Source organism: Oryza sativa, chromosome 2 (assembly GCF_034140825.1).
Source record: "Oryza sativa Japonica Group chromosome 2, ASM3414082v1".
Taxonomy (NCBI): Eukaryota; Viridiplantae; Streptophyta; class Magnoliopsida; order Poales; family Poaceae; genus Oryza; species Oryza sativa.
Genome location: NC_089036.1, coordinates 23860331 through 23873603, shown reverse-complemented (window position 1 = coordinate 23873603; position 13273 = coordinate 23860331). Strand labels below are relative to the sequence as shown.

The 13273-nt window shown below is 41.6% G+C and overlaps 2 protein-coding genes across 8 annotated transcripts; both read right to left on the bottom strand.

Moving 5' to 3' along the window:
- Window positions 1-436: 436 nt before the first annotated feature.
- Window positions 437-6825, bottom strand: LOC107276682 (probable protein phosphatase 2C 17). Of its 5 annotated transcripts, none has more exons than XM_026022654.2 (12): window positions 6725-6825; window positions 6287-6390; window positions 4191-4317; window positions 4000-4069; window positions 3385-3490; window positions 3191-3302; window positions 2573-2695; window positions 2287-2470; window positions 2111-2187; window positions 1961-2013; window positions 1733-1787; window positions 437-1438 (listed from the first exon to the last, which is right to left on the bottom strand). In XM_026022654.2, the coding sequence occupies exons 3-12, from the start codon at window positions 4299-4301 to the stop codon at window positions 680-682; spliced, it is 1650 nt and encodes a 549-aa protein (XP_025878439.1). In that variant the 5' UTR covers window positions 4302-4317; window positions 6287-6390; window positions 6725-6825; the 3' UTR covers window positions 437-679. The 5 variants fall into 5 exon arrangements, with proteins under 5 accessions (XP_025878439.1, XP_066163944.1, XP_015626207.1 ...); XM_066307847.1 differs by having other exon boundaries at window positions 2135-2187; XM_015770721.3 differs by lacking the exon at window positions 6725-6825 and having other exon boundaries at window positions 6182-6334.
- On the bottom strand, window positions 6453-13052 carry LOC4329880 (uncharacterized). 3 transcript variants are annotated; one of them, XM_066307848.1, is made up of 13 exons: window positions 12800-13052; window positions 12682-12710; window positions 11923-12025; window positions 11505-11676; window positions 10919-11107; window positions 10598-10758; window positions 9778-10049; window positions 9177-9391; window positions 8988-9086; window positions 8399-8907; window positions 7557-8314; window positions 7265-7463; window positions 6453-6825 (listed from the first exon to the last, which is right to left on the bottom strand). In XM_066307848.1, the coding sequence occupies exons 1-8, from the start codon at window positions 13005-13007 to the stop codon at window positions 9377-9379; spliced, it is 1149 nt and encodes a 382-aa protein (XP_066163945.1). In that variant the 5' UTR covers window positions 13008-13052; the 3' UTR covers window positions 6453-6825; window positions 7265-7463; window positions 7557-8314; window positions 8399-8907; window positions 8988-9086; window positions 9177-9376. The 3 variants fall into 3 exon arrangements, with proteins under 3 accessions (XP_066163945.1, XP_015626212.1, XP_015626210.1); XM_015770726.3 differs by having other exon boundaries at window positions 9177-9406; window positions 9794-10049; XM_015770724.3 differs by lacking the exons at window positions 6453-6825; window positions 7265-7463; window positions 7557-8314 and having other exon boundaries at window positions 8473-8903.
- Between the last annotated feature and the right edge of the window lie 221 nt (window positions 13053-13273).

Genomic DNA, 13273 nt, shown 5'->3' with positions numbered 1-13273 from the left:
GACAAGGAAGTACTCCCTCCGTTTCACAATATAAGTCATTCTAGCATTTTCCGCATTTATATTGATGTTAATGAATCTAGATAGATATATATATCTAGATTCATTCATATCAGTATAAATGTGAGAAATGTTAAAATAACTTACATTGTGAAACGGAGGAAGTAGATACTAGCGCTGATCTTGGTAGGTAGACCGTAGACATCCTATTTTGTTGATGTGGATCCAAGAAAGCAGTTGTTCGATTTGAAGAGTTGAGACTTGAGACCACTCGATGTTTCTGAAAAAACATGTGCCAGCACTATTGAAAATTATTTTCGTTCGCTCTGAACCTTTGAAGCTATTGCTGCTATCTAGGACTATCAGGACAGTTTTGTTTGTTGATCCCGAATCGGGAACAGAGAAGTAGTTCATACCCAGCATGTATAGAGATTCAAAATGGAGGTCAACAAAAGCATCACTAGATTAAGTACTTTGAAAACTCAAAAACCATTCAAGTGCCTCATTAATTAACCGAGTCTGGCAAGCAAAATCGGGGGGGGGGGGGGGGGGGGGGGGCGGCCGTACCCAGCCAACCAACCAGGAGGCATAAACCAAAAACAAGGGTAGCAGAAACCAACTATTCCGATCCTACCAAAGCAAAGTTCTACTACTACGATACTAGTGCTACCTAGGATCAGTATCATCCTGCGCATGCAGCGGTGCACGCATCATCACACATCATCTTCGACCAGGACAAAATTGAGTGAAGAATCGCTGGTGTGCAGCTTGCTGCCGGCCGTGGCGCTGGTGCTGCCGTTGGTGACCTTGTCGTCGGCTGCGACAGTGGCAGTGGGATCAACCTCCTCGCTGGCTCCTCGCTGGTGTTAATGGAGTAGTAGTTATCCACGATGGTCGACAACAACGACACCACGGTGGCTTCGTCAGCAGCCATGGCGGTGGTACTGCCGCCGGCGACGACAGCGGCGTCGACCTTGACCTCATCCGCGACGGTGTTGTTGGCGCTGGGAGTGGGGACGGCGAGCTCGCCGCTCTCAACCCTGGCACTGCCGCTGGTGTAGACCTCGTCGTCGGTGTGGCTGGCAACGATCTCAGCGTGCCCCCTGGGATTGTAGCTGTCAGCCGTGGCGTTGGGATCGACCTCGTCGCTGTCGACCGTGGCATCGGCGCTGCCGGTGCTGGAGTCCGCGTCGTAGCCCATAACGGTGGGCCTGGCAGTGGCAGCGTCATCGACGCCCTCGTCGCTTGTGTCGCTGGCACCAGCCGGCGCAGCACTGGTGCTGGCAATGTTAGAGACGGCAGTGCCAAATCCAGCGGGATCCACCAGCTGGTACTGGAAGGCGCCGGGCTTGAACTGAACCAGGATGACGGTAGTGTTCTCGCCCGATGCCAAGCCGAACTCAACAACCTCCTCACAGATGACACGCAGCTCTGCACCCTCCTGCATAGCAATATTAATTGGTCACAGCATTATTGGTAACAGCAGTTTTAACAGCGAAAGAATCGAAGTCAAAGCAGATGGCAGTTTGTCAGCCAGGCATGCATATTCAGTGCTAAACTAACAAATGGTTTTGTGAGGTTTAGGGCTTACACAGTTTTTTTTTAAAAGAAAAGAGAAAATCAGGATATTTACATTGCTTGATTGAAGTCATTTCCTAGAACAGATAGCATGATTAACACCACTAAGATATCTTGTCCTGCCAAGAAGACAAACTGAGGGAAAGAAAAGACTCACCACCGATAAACGGTCATGTATGTAAGAAACCACGTCCGCACTGTCCACGCAAGACCTGCAGGGGGAAAATATACAGTAGTCAATGCAATTAGTATGGAACTATGAGTGAAACTATATATGAACCAAATAGGAGGAAAAAAAAAAAAGAGAATGCCAATGAGTACTGGTGACATAAAAATGATCCAATAGTTATTGACAGGTATTTTTTGCTGAAGAGTTACCACTTACCAGAGACCTTGACTTGCAATAACAAGAAACTCCATGTCATCAGTTATGTCATCCTGACATTGAAAGGGCAATTTTCCATCAGATCCCAACCCGGCAAAACTGAACTTCATATTCTACCAAACGGACCTATTTACACTTAGTTACACTTACAGCGAGGATGTCCGGATCACATACCAGCATTTGTTTTTCACGATCTAAATCTTTGTTCTTCTTGAAAGCAAAGTCACCTGAAATGTAAGTAGGTAAAACGCCAATCACAGTGTAATGTGCTTCTTTTTGTGCTATTACATGCAATCAATGAAAAACAGATCCAGACAAGACTATACCAATTGATCTTGAGATTGTTACACCTCCCCCAAAATCACCGAGGACCCATTGTTCCTTGACTACATAATTCCCCATTACTTGTTCACACCTAAGTCCAAGAGATCTCCCTCCTGCATTTTGAACTCTCTCTCTTTCAGACTCAGTTCTTGTGCATGGTTTGTGATCGAAGGATAAATCAATAGCCTATTGACAAAATGGAAACAAGCACAAATGTTAGGCGCCACAATGAACGAGCTTGCAAATTAGGTATTAACCAGAAATTCAATAGGGAAACAATCACTATACCAGGCCACCCTGTCTTGAGAGTACGCAACGAGAATCACCAACATGTCCAACAATCATTTGGTTACCTCTGATGACAACCACACATGCTGTGCTCCCTTCATACGCTGGCCCAGTATATGTCGCCTGGGAAAACAACAACCAAACTGAAGTATATAACACAGAATCACAACATTGTTAGAAGGAAAAGACTACCAAAAAATAGCTCAAGAAAGCCAACAGGTATAGAAAAACATTTCTGAAAACCAAACCAATGTATGAAAGAAATAACCATCGAAGGGATATCGCAAACAATACCTCAATTTGGATAGCATAGTATGATAAGAACCAAGGTGCAATGAGAACTTAAGAACCTGTTGGCCTCCAACTCAGTAAACCAGCCAATTGATATGTAACTAATTGAACCATTTTTAATAGGAGCAATTAGTCGAGATTAGGGTTAAACATATCTCCTCCAACTCCAAAGTACAACACAAGAAAGAACAACAGTCTCGATATCAAACACATTCTTCCATTTCCTTTTTCATAGATACAATATGCACACTGTCCAACAAATACAATTTTGAGTAACTTCTTCACGACATGAATATTTGAGGATGCTAGGGGTTAAAAGATTACTACCTGTGGGAAAGGCTTAGCACAGACACCAGCCTTGAGAAAATACATACATCCATTATCATGAGGAATAACTAACTCTCTCCAAGCATCGGACTGTTGCAGGTTCTCATCCATGCTGCAGCAATCACACGAACAATGATATCCCACATTTCCAAGTGCAGCTATAAACAAAATTATGTAAAGTAGGCCAAAATAACCTTAAAAACACATTGTCCAGTGCATTAATCAGATCGTTGTGATAGTCTTCATGATTGCATAGCTCAATGTGAAATTGTTTTGCGCAATACAATGCTACTTCAGCTCCTGAGATAGAAAAAAACAATTCAGTATGGCGTCTCGCTCAATACGATGGATCAAGATTACTTCTATTGCATAGAAGCTTATAAATCAAAACACTGTTGTGAACATTAGTAGCAGAACAACACTTGAATAGGCATCATTAAAAAAAAAACTAACCTGTTAATCTGTAATTATCCTCTAAATTATCATCACCATTTATATTACTAGTAACTCATTCATGCAGTGTTTTATCTCTCATGAATTAAAATTTCTTTTTATGTAGTTCATGTTATCCTTGCAAGCATGCCACACGAATGTGATTACTGATTAGCTAACTTGTTCATTATCCATAACTGTAGCATCATATTTATTTGAAAATTGACAGGTAAATGTTTCAACATATACAACAAAGTTTTCAAAACATGCGCAGAGATAAACAAAGTGATACACACAGACAAACATAGCATGACAAACAGTTACGCCAACAATTTGGAGGGTTTGAAATTAAAAAAAAAAATGAGAATGAAGCAAACCTCCATGGCCATCATAAACACCAAAGAAAGACGTGGACGTGGTATCATCAAGATTTAGAATAGCTGCATGCTAGAGAATATAGAGGGCATATGTCAATCACAGTATTTTACACAATTACTTAAAGATCAGTAAGAAAATTTTGCAGAACTGTCCCTTTTTTTGTCATACAAAAGGCTGCAAGTTTACTCACAGCATCTTCCATTTTCTCACCCCATCCTTGCATAGACGACACAACATACTTAATTCTGTCATTCTCTTCTTCAAAAGTGAACTTCGATTCTACAGGAAGGCTGTTACCCATAGCGGAACTTGCTTTGCTGAAAATTTAACATGAATACAAATATAAAATAACATTATTAACAAAAACGGGGAAAGACACTTAAACAATAATACAGATCAATTAAATGCCAGAAAGCTAGGTTACATATGAAATAAAGTGAAGTAGAATCATCAAACTTGATATGGCACTACTTATCTAGCTCAAAGCACAGGGTGTAATTGGTGCTTTCATTCAGGGCCCTTAAATGCTTAAATGCATTTTTGAGATATATAACATGGAAGTATCAATCTTCAGTTGCAGTGCTGCATTATTTTACACCTAAATCTTATTTTATTACTGCGAACAAAATACACACAAGGTTTTCTACAAACGCGATATAAGCTTTACTGACACATATCATAACACCAAATTTCAAAGTGAGATAAGAAGAGGAAACGAGCGCATAAAGTGTACTGTACAAGAATGATCGATTTCCTTTAGATATGGCACTGCTTCGGCGAATCAAAACTTAAACAATTGCAAACAAAGAATGAAGAACAGAAGAAAAAAAGCAAGAACAACCTAACAGTACAGTACGGCACCGAACACCATCACAGAGAAGTGAAAAACAGGTTACAGACAAAAAATGCACAATATCTCGGTAAGGGAGAAGGAAGCCAAATCAAGATTCAAGAGATGGAAGTTTCTTTGATAGGTAAAGAATCAGAAGATTTACAAGTAATTCAATGGAGCGACACATGCAGAAATCATTGAACGAAAAAATAGCATCGAGTAAACAAAGCCACAATAGGACAGAGAGTTCTTTCGAGGCAGAAAACAGAGAGACGTGTAGAGAAGAAGCATCCTGCATATTGCATCAGGAGCAGCGAAAAGAACAGAAGAAGGCATCTAGCTAATACAAATTCAGAAACTGGCACTTCCGCAGCATACCAAAACAGAACAAACTGAAAAGAGAAACGAATTGATGTGGTTTAATTTCTCGAGCTTGCACTGGTAGAAATAGAGAAACGGAAGGCAAGATCAAGACCAAATAGAGAAACGGAAGGCAAGATCAAGACTAACATGTTCCGAGGAGAGGCGAACGAGATCACCATGAAGCTTCCGTGCTCTTCAACCTCCTCCAAGAAACTCACACACCCAACTTCAAAAGCATCAAGCAACAACAACACGGGTAAGGGAAGCCAAGAACAGGAGGAAAAAAATGATCACGGCCAGGTAAAATCTTAGCAAATTTCGGATTCCGAAACGCCTTAAAATTCGAGAAGAGAAAGAGGCGCCGTTCTACTTGATCAAGACGTAAGGAAGACGGGCAGATTGCATCAGGAACAGCAAAAAGAATAAGAAGAGGGCATTTGGTTTATACAAATTCAGAAACTGACACCTCCGCAACACACCAACTGCAAAACAGGAGCCAAAAAAAAAACAAAGCAGAGAAGAGAAACGAATTCATGGCGTCTAACTTCTCGCGCACGCATTGGTCGCGCCAGGAACCGTCAAGATCAACGTGCTCCGATGGGAGAGAGGCGAACGGAGACCAACCATGAAGCTTCGGTGCTCGTCGACCTCCTCATCCAACTCCGAGAAAACCACGCCTCAAATGCATCAAGCAACAACATCACGGGTACGGGAAGCGAAGAACACGAAAAAAGAGGACCAGACCGCGGTAAACAGGAACCAACCAAGACGCAGGGTGCTGCTCGATTCAGCGAAGACAAGAACGAGAGAAACCGCGACACCAAACACTCCAAGCAAACAAACACCACCACCAATGGAGCAAGATCGAAGAAGAGTAGGGAGAAGAATCTCACGGCGCTTTCGGAGAAGAAGTAGGGTTTAGGGATGGAGGCGGCGGACGAAACCACAGAAGAGGAGAGGAGGATGAAGTGAGAGAGAGATCTCACCTCCCACCTTTCGCCGCTGCTCTTGAGACGCGAGAGAGAGAGAGATGCGGAAAAGTGGTTGTGCAGTTGTGCTGCGAAGGGCAAAAAAAAGTTGCGCTTAAATACCTGGACCAGACGCATCTCCTCCGTCGGATCGTCCCTCGCGGCTGATCCAACGCTCGAGGAGTGGCCCCATCCTGTGGCTGGTGGTCCCCACGGATCCCTCGCCCCTGCATGACTCGTCCAATTCTCTTTTACTCATCATCATCAACTATTAGTCAGTTCATCAATCTGGGTACAATTTTCATCAATTCTCTTTAATCTGGATCAGGACAACTTCCATACAATCTCCACACGAATCGACAAAAATTCTAGCATTTTCAAATCCCAGATTAAAAAACCCTGTAATATGACAATATCAAGCCTAATCAGAATTAGCTGACCTGGAATTTCTAATATTACATGGCAAGATAATATATGCTTATTTACAACTTAATCTAGTACATCGATCACATCATGTTGGCAAATGGTATGATGATGTTATCAAGCTTAGAAGGTAGCGACCTGCTGCTGCTGCTGCTGGCCTTGCTGTGATCCGCCGATTCCAGTGCTCGTGATGTCTGAAGGGCCATCTCAGAATGAAGCCGCAGGCAGGTCATAGCCATCTTGAAGACAAACATGCCAATGGGAGGAGTTAGATGACAGTGTGAAAAGTTACTGAGTTTCCAGCTTATACTGAATTGGTTTCTCTTTTAAGTAAAAACTGGTTTCCAGCTTATAAGTAAAAATATGTCCTGTTTTTCGTTACAAATTGCTGAAAAGAGCTGGGTCACTGAATTTGTATACTGAAGGAATGAGAGAAATGAGTAGGTTACAGAAAACTAAAGCATATAAGGGTAGGTTACTGAAATGATTAGGCGATGCAGACAAACTTTGATACAAAACCAGCATAACTGTACTCCTTTGTTCGTCAAAAAATGACCTATTATTATTGTGTGTGGTTTTAAGAAACAAATGTCATCCTATTATACCATAATTGCTCTCTACGTCGACGAACAAAACACGAACAAGTGATCGATAACAGATATAGACCAGAGTACTTACTGATGAGCATTCTGTATCAGGATCTGTTTCTGCAACATGAAGAGCCCATGTGCGTATCCATTCCAAACCAGTAGAAACATCCTGATTTCCTTCTATAAGAGATGATGCAACATACGACGGATGCAGCGCTATCAGTATGCAAGAAGCTGCAAACAACACAGACCTCCTGACGTATGCTTCGGGATGTTGCGAAACAGCCCTGCAGAAACAAAATCCAATGTCAAAATCGTACCACTTGGTTATAACTAAGAAAGTCTTTAACACGGAAATGCTTGTTTTAGGCTTGGCAGACCTAGATCTGATCATATCAAGAAGAGCTGGGGCAACAGCTGATGCTTCTGGATGCATTGCCATGCACTTCATACAGACACCAAGCATGTATATCAATTTACCTAGGACAACAAAGTCCCGATTGAGCAAGTCAACACCATGTGATCTTTTATCATATCCTTGCATAACAGGGAGCATAAAAGCAGCAGCATATAAAGGAAATCTGTTTTTTGACCACTCTGTCTGCAAATCTTTAGCTTTTCCAAGACCCCATTTACGAGATTTTCCTGATTTAACTTGACCAGATCTAGATGGAACTTCTCTTTCATACCGGTGTGACCAATTCAGAAGTGTTCCTGATTCTGAGACTTCCCTCCAAGGACCTGCACCAGCAGGTCCCTGATCACTAGGAACTAGCCAAGAGGGAGAGGTGTCGGATATCAAGTTTCCATGCCGCAGCTCTCTCCTTACAATTTTAGTTTCCGCAAGCTCCTGTGCAGCCTCAGTCATAACATCAATAATCAAAATGCGCTGACTTACATCCACGCTTGATGAGTACAGCAACTTGGTGAGAACATCTAATGATTCAAATGTGCAGGTTACCAGCAAGGCAACTAATGCCTTCTGTCTCTTTTCTTCAGCAGAATCTTCCTCTCCTTCCATTGCCACGTCAGAACATCGAACATGCACAAGTGCTCTAACAAGATCACCTGAGTTGTGGCGTAGTTCATCAGGTGATGCTCTCACAAGCTTTTCGGCAGAACTCAGAGCGTTTTCAACCTTGGGTAAAAAAGAAGGGAGGATGATCAGGATTTTACAATAATTTGCTCTGGAAAGTACAGGTAGCACTAGATAGAAACTTACACCGTCTGGATCATCAGGTTTTCGTAGTGCAGCAGCAAGATCTTTTAATTGGGTGAATTTCTTCTGCAAATCTGAGTCATCGTCTGACAGATCATATGGCTCCAGGGATGAATCACTGGAGGCATCAATGTTCATTATTTCCTCATCACATTCTTCCTCTTCGAAATGCCCATTCACAGCAGAACCAGACGTTTCACAAGAATCTAGTGATTTGATCTCAATGATTTTTGCCCTGTTCTCTGAAGTATCATGTTTAATAGCCTTTGCCCTTCTCTCACAAGCATGTTTCTTGTTCTCAGGCAAAGATGGTTTCAGTTTGCTTATAAGTTCTACATCCTTTGAAGGGGCTGTGATTTCCTTCGGAGATAAAACCCCAAAGTCCCACTCAACATTCTCACAACAGTTATCATCAAGGTATAGAGGATTGTTTGGATCAACAACTTTAGAAAATGTCAATGCAATAGCACTGGCCATCTTCCGGATTAAATCAATTGGACTCTCTAACCTACCTACAGCAAAAGAGCATTCAGTATTACCATAATAATAATATGATAAGCTAATGCAGGGGGGGTGGGGGGGGGATACTCACAGCTTACACCTTCAAGAATATTGTTCAATACATCTTTAGTTGTTTCTAATTCTCTTTTTGACATCTTCTCCAAACACAACCCAATTGCTGCAGTGATGTCTGAGTGTTGTTTAAGGGGAACAAGTCAAATGATAATTTGCAAATAAAAAGTGTGTAATGTAATACAGTTTTGAGTGCCTCAAAGGATACAAGCTTGTTGCTCCACTGAGTATGCCTGGACAAACTCTTTCTTGGACCAAACACTGACTAAAGTTTGCAGTGTACCAAGGAAGCTCGATGTCCTTTGCTTCTGTGTTTCTATGCCTGAATTTGGTGGCAATTCAAAGACAGCATAGTGAAGAATCCATCTCAGACAACATAGAGGGAATGTTTTCCAACGCAAAAATTTGTCAACAAACATTGCCCTGAAGAAAGCACAGAGAATTAAAGGATGAAAGAAAAGAAAAGAAAAGACACGTTGAAGATTATTTGATCAATCGCTGCATGCCAATTATACGCTGAATAGACACCCATAATATAAGCCCATGCTGAAAGTTAAGTAAACATACATGGCACCCTGTTTGTCGTTCATAGGAATGAAGTAACAAAGACATACAGGGTATCTGAAGACTATCATTCACCTTACCTAAAACATCCACTAACTGAAAAAAATAAACCTCAGAAGTACTTTTTCCTTCACAGATAAATGTAGCATGCCAGACACAGATGAACCAATGTGGATAAACTAAAAAACAAGCACGTCAAGTGTTGCATAGTATTAAAATGCGCACATGTACTATCTCATTCTCACCTCAAAAACAGTTTTGTGCATGAAGCTCTGATTAAACAAAGTCCACAGAATCCAGTATGCCTCCTCATCGCTTGTATGTTGTGATGCAAGTTGGCGCAACATCTCTTCCGCCAACCTTTCAACAGAATGCTGGTCTCTAATAGCCTCAACCACATTAAACCAAAATTGGGAAACATGCTTGATCTTGTCAGGACTTATGGTTTTATGATCAGATTCCATACATCTCTTTAAGTGACTACGGATCCTAGGAATCAGCTCAGCAACTAAAATGCCTGAAAAGAGCAAGATATATTATCAGAAATACAACAAATAGTAGGGAAAAGGATGGCTACATAGATTACAAACAAGAAGTTGTTAATGACTAGAACAGTGTGCTAGGATGATCAGCCATGACATGAGGCACTGCTATCCTGGGTGACATCTCAAGCATTGCAGACCCCAAGTCTACTGTGATTGCCAAAAGTGAACACTGGATAAAAACCCAAAAACAGGCTACCTTAAATGTTTAAAATTTCAGCTGAAGGGACTATTAGTGGACCATCAGAGAAAACCAAATGTGTACCACTGTGTTGTATTAGTTTGCATAAGGATTAAAGATTATATGAGGACAAAAAAGGATCTGCTCCATCACCCTAGTAGCAGACCATCGCAAACATAAATGTTGAGTTGAATACACTATAATCCTACCAGACACAAATGCATTGCTAAACCATTACTGCACCAACTAGAACTGCCCCCATTAGTAAATAGAAATGTCTAAACAGATAAACTAACAGCACACTGCACACGTCAAGCTACATCCTGAAGGATGAATACTCACCAGTAGATCCACGACGGCTAACACGAGATATCACTTCACCCACGAAGAGGAACACAGAATTGGAGGCATCTAGTCCATTAGCATCTTCGCCAGCAGCCAACTCCATAGCCGCTTGTTCAGTTGCAACAAGAAGCTGATCGACAACACACTTGAAGAATGACCTTGGTTTCCATCAAGGACTTACAGTTTGGAGGAACAAACATAGTGCAAATAAATACATATTAGCTGAGAAAAAGCTAACAGAATAAAAGGAAAGGAAAAAAATAACAAAGATGTTTGTGTTTGTGTGTGTCGTGTTTGGGGCGGTGGGGGTGAGGATACGATGATGTCAGTGCAGGTGAAGCTCCCATTCTTGTTTTATCTGGAACAGATGCAAGTAGTTGAGCAACCCTTGAAATGAAAGCTGCTCTGCCTGGGTTCAAGTTGTCATCATCGTGCTTGCTGCTTACAGTAAACTCTGCAATAATCTGGCTGACCCCCTTATTCTCGACCAAACATAGAATTAACAGCCTGAAATGGGGGGAAATAATGACACACCAAGCTCAAAACATAGTTATCGGGTGAGAAAAAAGGAAGATACCAGATAGGAACAGACCCATGAATTTTCAGATGAAGTGTGCATGCTAGATTGTTTGATTTCCTAATGACTCGAGCATAAAATAGACTTAAGAATACAAAGCAGACGATTGGACAAATACATGATATTAGTACAGACCCATGTAGTCGAAGTGTTGAAACTTGAAATTTTGTCCTACAAGGTTTGGGTGTAATATTTGAAGTTTTGAACTCACAGGGAATTGTCAAAAAGAAGGATGTGCTATAGACTTATAGTAAAAGCAAACAAAGTTGGACCAATAAAAGATTCAGGTGTAAACTTAATAGAATTGATAGATTGTTCATGAATAACCTTTCAATATTTGAACACATAATGTTATGATCTTCCTTAGAGCCTCCTTTGTGAGACAAAGCAGGAACAAGAGCTTGAATGACTTCAGTTGGAGGTCCTTTGACAAAAAACGAATCATATATTTCCTTCCTTGCAGAGGCACGGATCTGACGTAACCACTTCAAGGCAACATCTGGACAACCAAAGTGTGAGAATGGGATTATAACTGAAGGAACTTTGCAACTGACCTAACTGTGATGAACAATCAAGAAGTTTTGAGTGTATAGTAATCAAATTGTAGAGATCGATAAACAATACAAATGAAGTATGACTTGTATGACTGGCAGATAACATTATAAGCAAACAGGAGAGTTGTACATGTAAAGAATATCAATGGTACAAAGTATATATGCAGTGATAGATTCAAGAGTAAACTTACGGCCAAGCAAAATCTTAGATATAGTAGGAAATGCTGGACCATGGTAAAAAGCATGCCTCCAAGATCCCCGTTCATCATTGCTGAGGCTTACGCCATTAATTATCTGAAAGTACAGAAAATAATTCTCCCTGTTACATCATGGCCTAAAAGGATGGAACTCCAATTGGCTATTTGGCTGAATCATATTGAAGGAAGCATGTGTCTTTGAATATCCATACTAATTTATCTCTCAAGCATGAAACATGATCTTCTGTATTCTGAATGCATTATCAAATGACACAGGTTTTACAAAATGTGTGCTGCTACAGCTCACCTAGCAAGGTCCTGCAATTCGATTACCCATTGTGTGACCAAAGTTATAGGTTTATCAACTGGAAAATTCTGTGGATGCTTATCAATCCAGTTTCAGAGTAATTCCTTCCAGAGATCAATTTCCTCAAATATATGCACCACAATTATGACATTACAGCGGCTGAAACATTGTCCACATAACCAATAGTTCACTATGATATCTTAATGCTCCATTTCTATTTTTTGTGGCAGAATTACTGCTCCATTTCGGCATACAGTCCTTTGTGATTGCAGGTCAAAACAAAAACTCAAGACTTCCCCATTTTTTTTATCACAGACCCCTTCCATGATTATTAGAAATCACACATCATTGTTTATGCCAGAACCAAAAATAGCAAATGATAAAACTACTAGTAATTTTTCTCAGATGGACGAAATAAAAGGCCTAAAATTAGCACAGAGCTTCACCTGGCTCCTGAAGGGTTCGTCCACGGTACCTACAAGAGAGGCCATCAGACACCCCAAGTGACGGCGAATGAGATAAATGGGAATAGGGAGCATGTCGGATTAGGATTCGGAGCCTCACCGGCTACGGCAGCGGAGTCGACGGGGAAGACGAGGGCGGCGACGGCGTGGATCGCGCGGACGACCTCGCCGGCGCTCGACGCGGCGGCGACCGCGTCGGCCGCCTCCGCCACCTTGTCCAGTGCTAGGTCTTCGAGGCGCGCGCCACCATGGCCGCCGCCCTGGGAGCCCGCAGCCCTCGCCGCGGAGCTGCTTGGGTTGCTCGCCATGGGAGGGTGAAGGGAAACACACGACGAACCTAAGAGAGAGCGCTTGAGAAGGGGAGGTTTTGGAGCAAGAGTAATTAGGGGGTTTTGTTTGGAGGAGAAATAACAGTTTTACCCGGCTTGACTGCCGTTGGCTAAGATAAAATTTTGGGGTATGTTTGAGAATATCAAAATTTGCAAATGAACTTTTGTTAGAGAAGATGTGTTTGAGATACCAAAAAAATAATTGAAGGAATTAAGAATGTCGAATGTCAATTGTACTTTTATTC

Coding starts and splice junctions, on each gene's coding strand:
- LOC107276682 (XM_026022654.2), bottom strand. CDS start 4,301: ATGGGTAACAGCCTTCCTGTAGAATCGAAGTTCACTTTTGAAGAAGAG. Junction 4,070..4,190: donor GTGAGAAAATGGAAGATGCT/GTGAGTAAACTT, acceptor TATATTCTCTAG/CATGCAGCTATTCTAAATCT. Junction 3,491..3,999: donor TGTTTATGATGGCCATGGAG/GTTTGCTTCATT, acceptor TTTCTATCTCAG/GAGCTGAAGTAGCATTGTAT.
- LOC4329880 (XM_015770726.3), bottom strand. CDS start 13,007: ATGGCGAGCAACCCAAGCAGCTCCGCGGCGAGGGCTGCGGGCTCCCAG. Junction 12,026..12,681: donor ACGAACCCTTCAGGAGCCAG/GTGAAGCTCTGT, acceptor CTGTACTTTCAG/ATAATTAATGGCGTAAGCCT. Junction 8,315..8,398: donor AACCTGATGATCCAGACGGT/GTAAGTTTCTAT, acceptor TTTTTACCCAAG/GTTGAAAACGCTCTGAGTTC.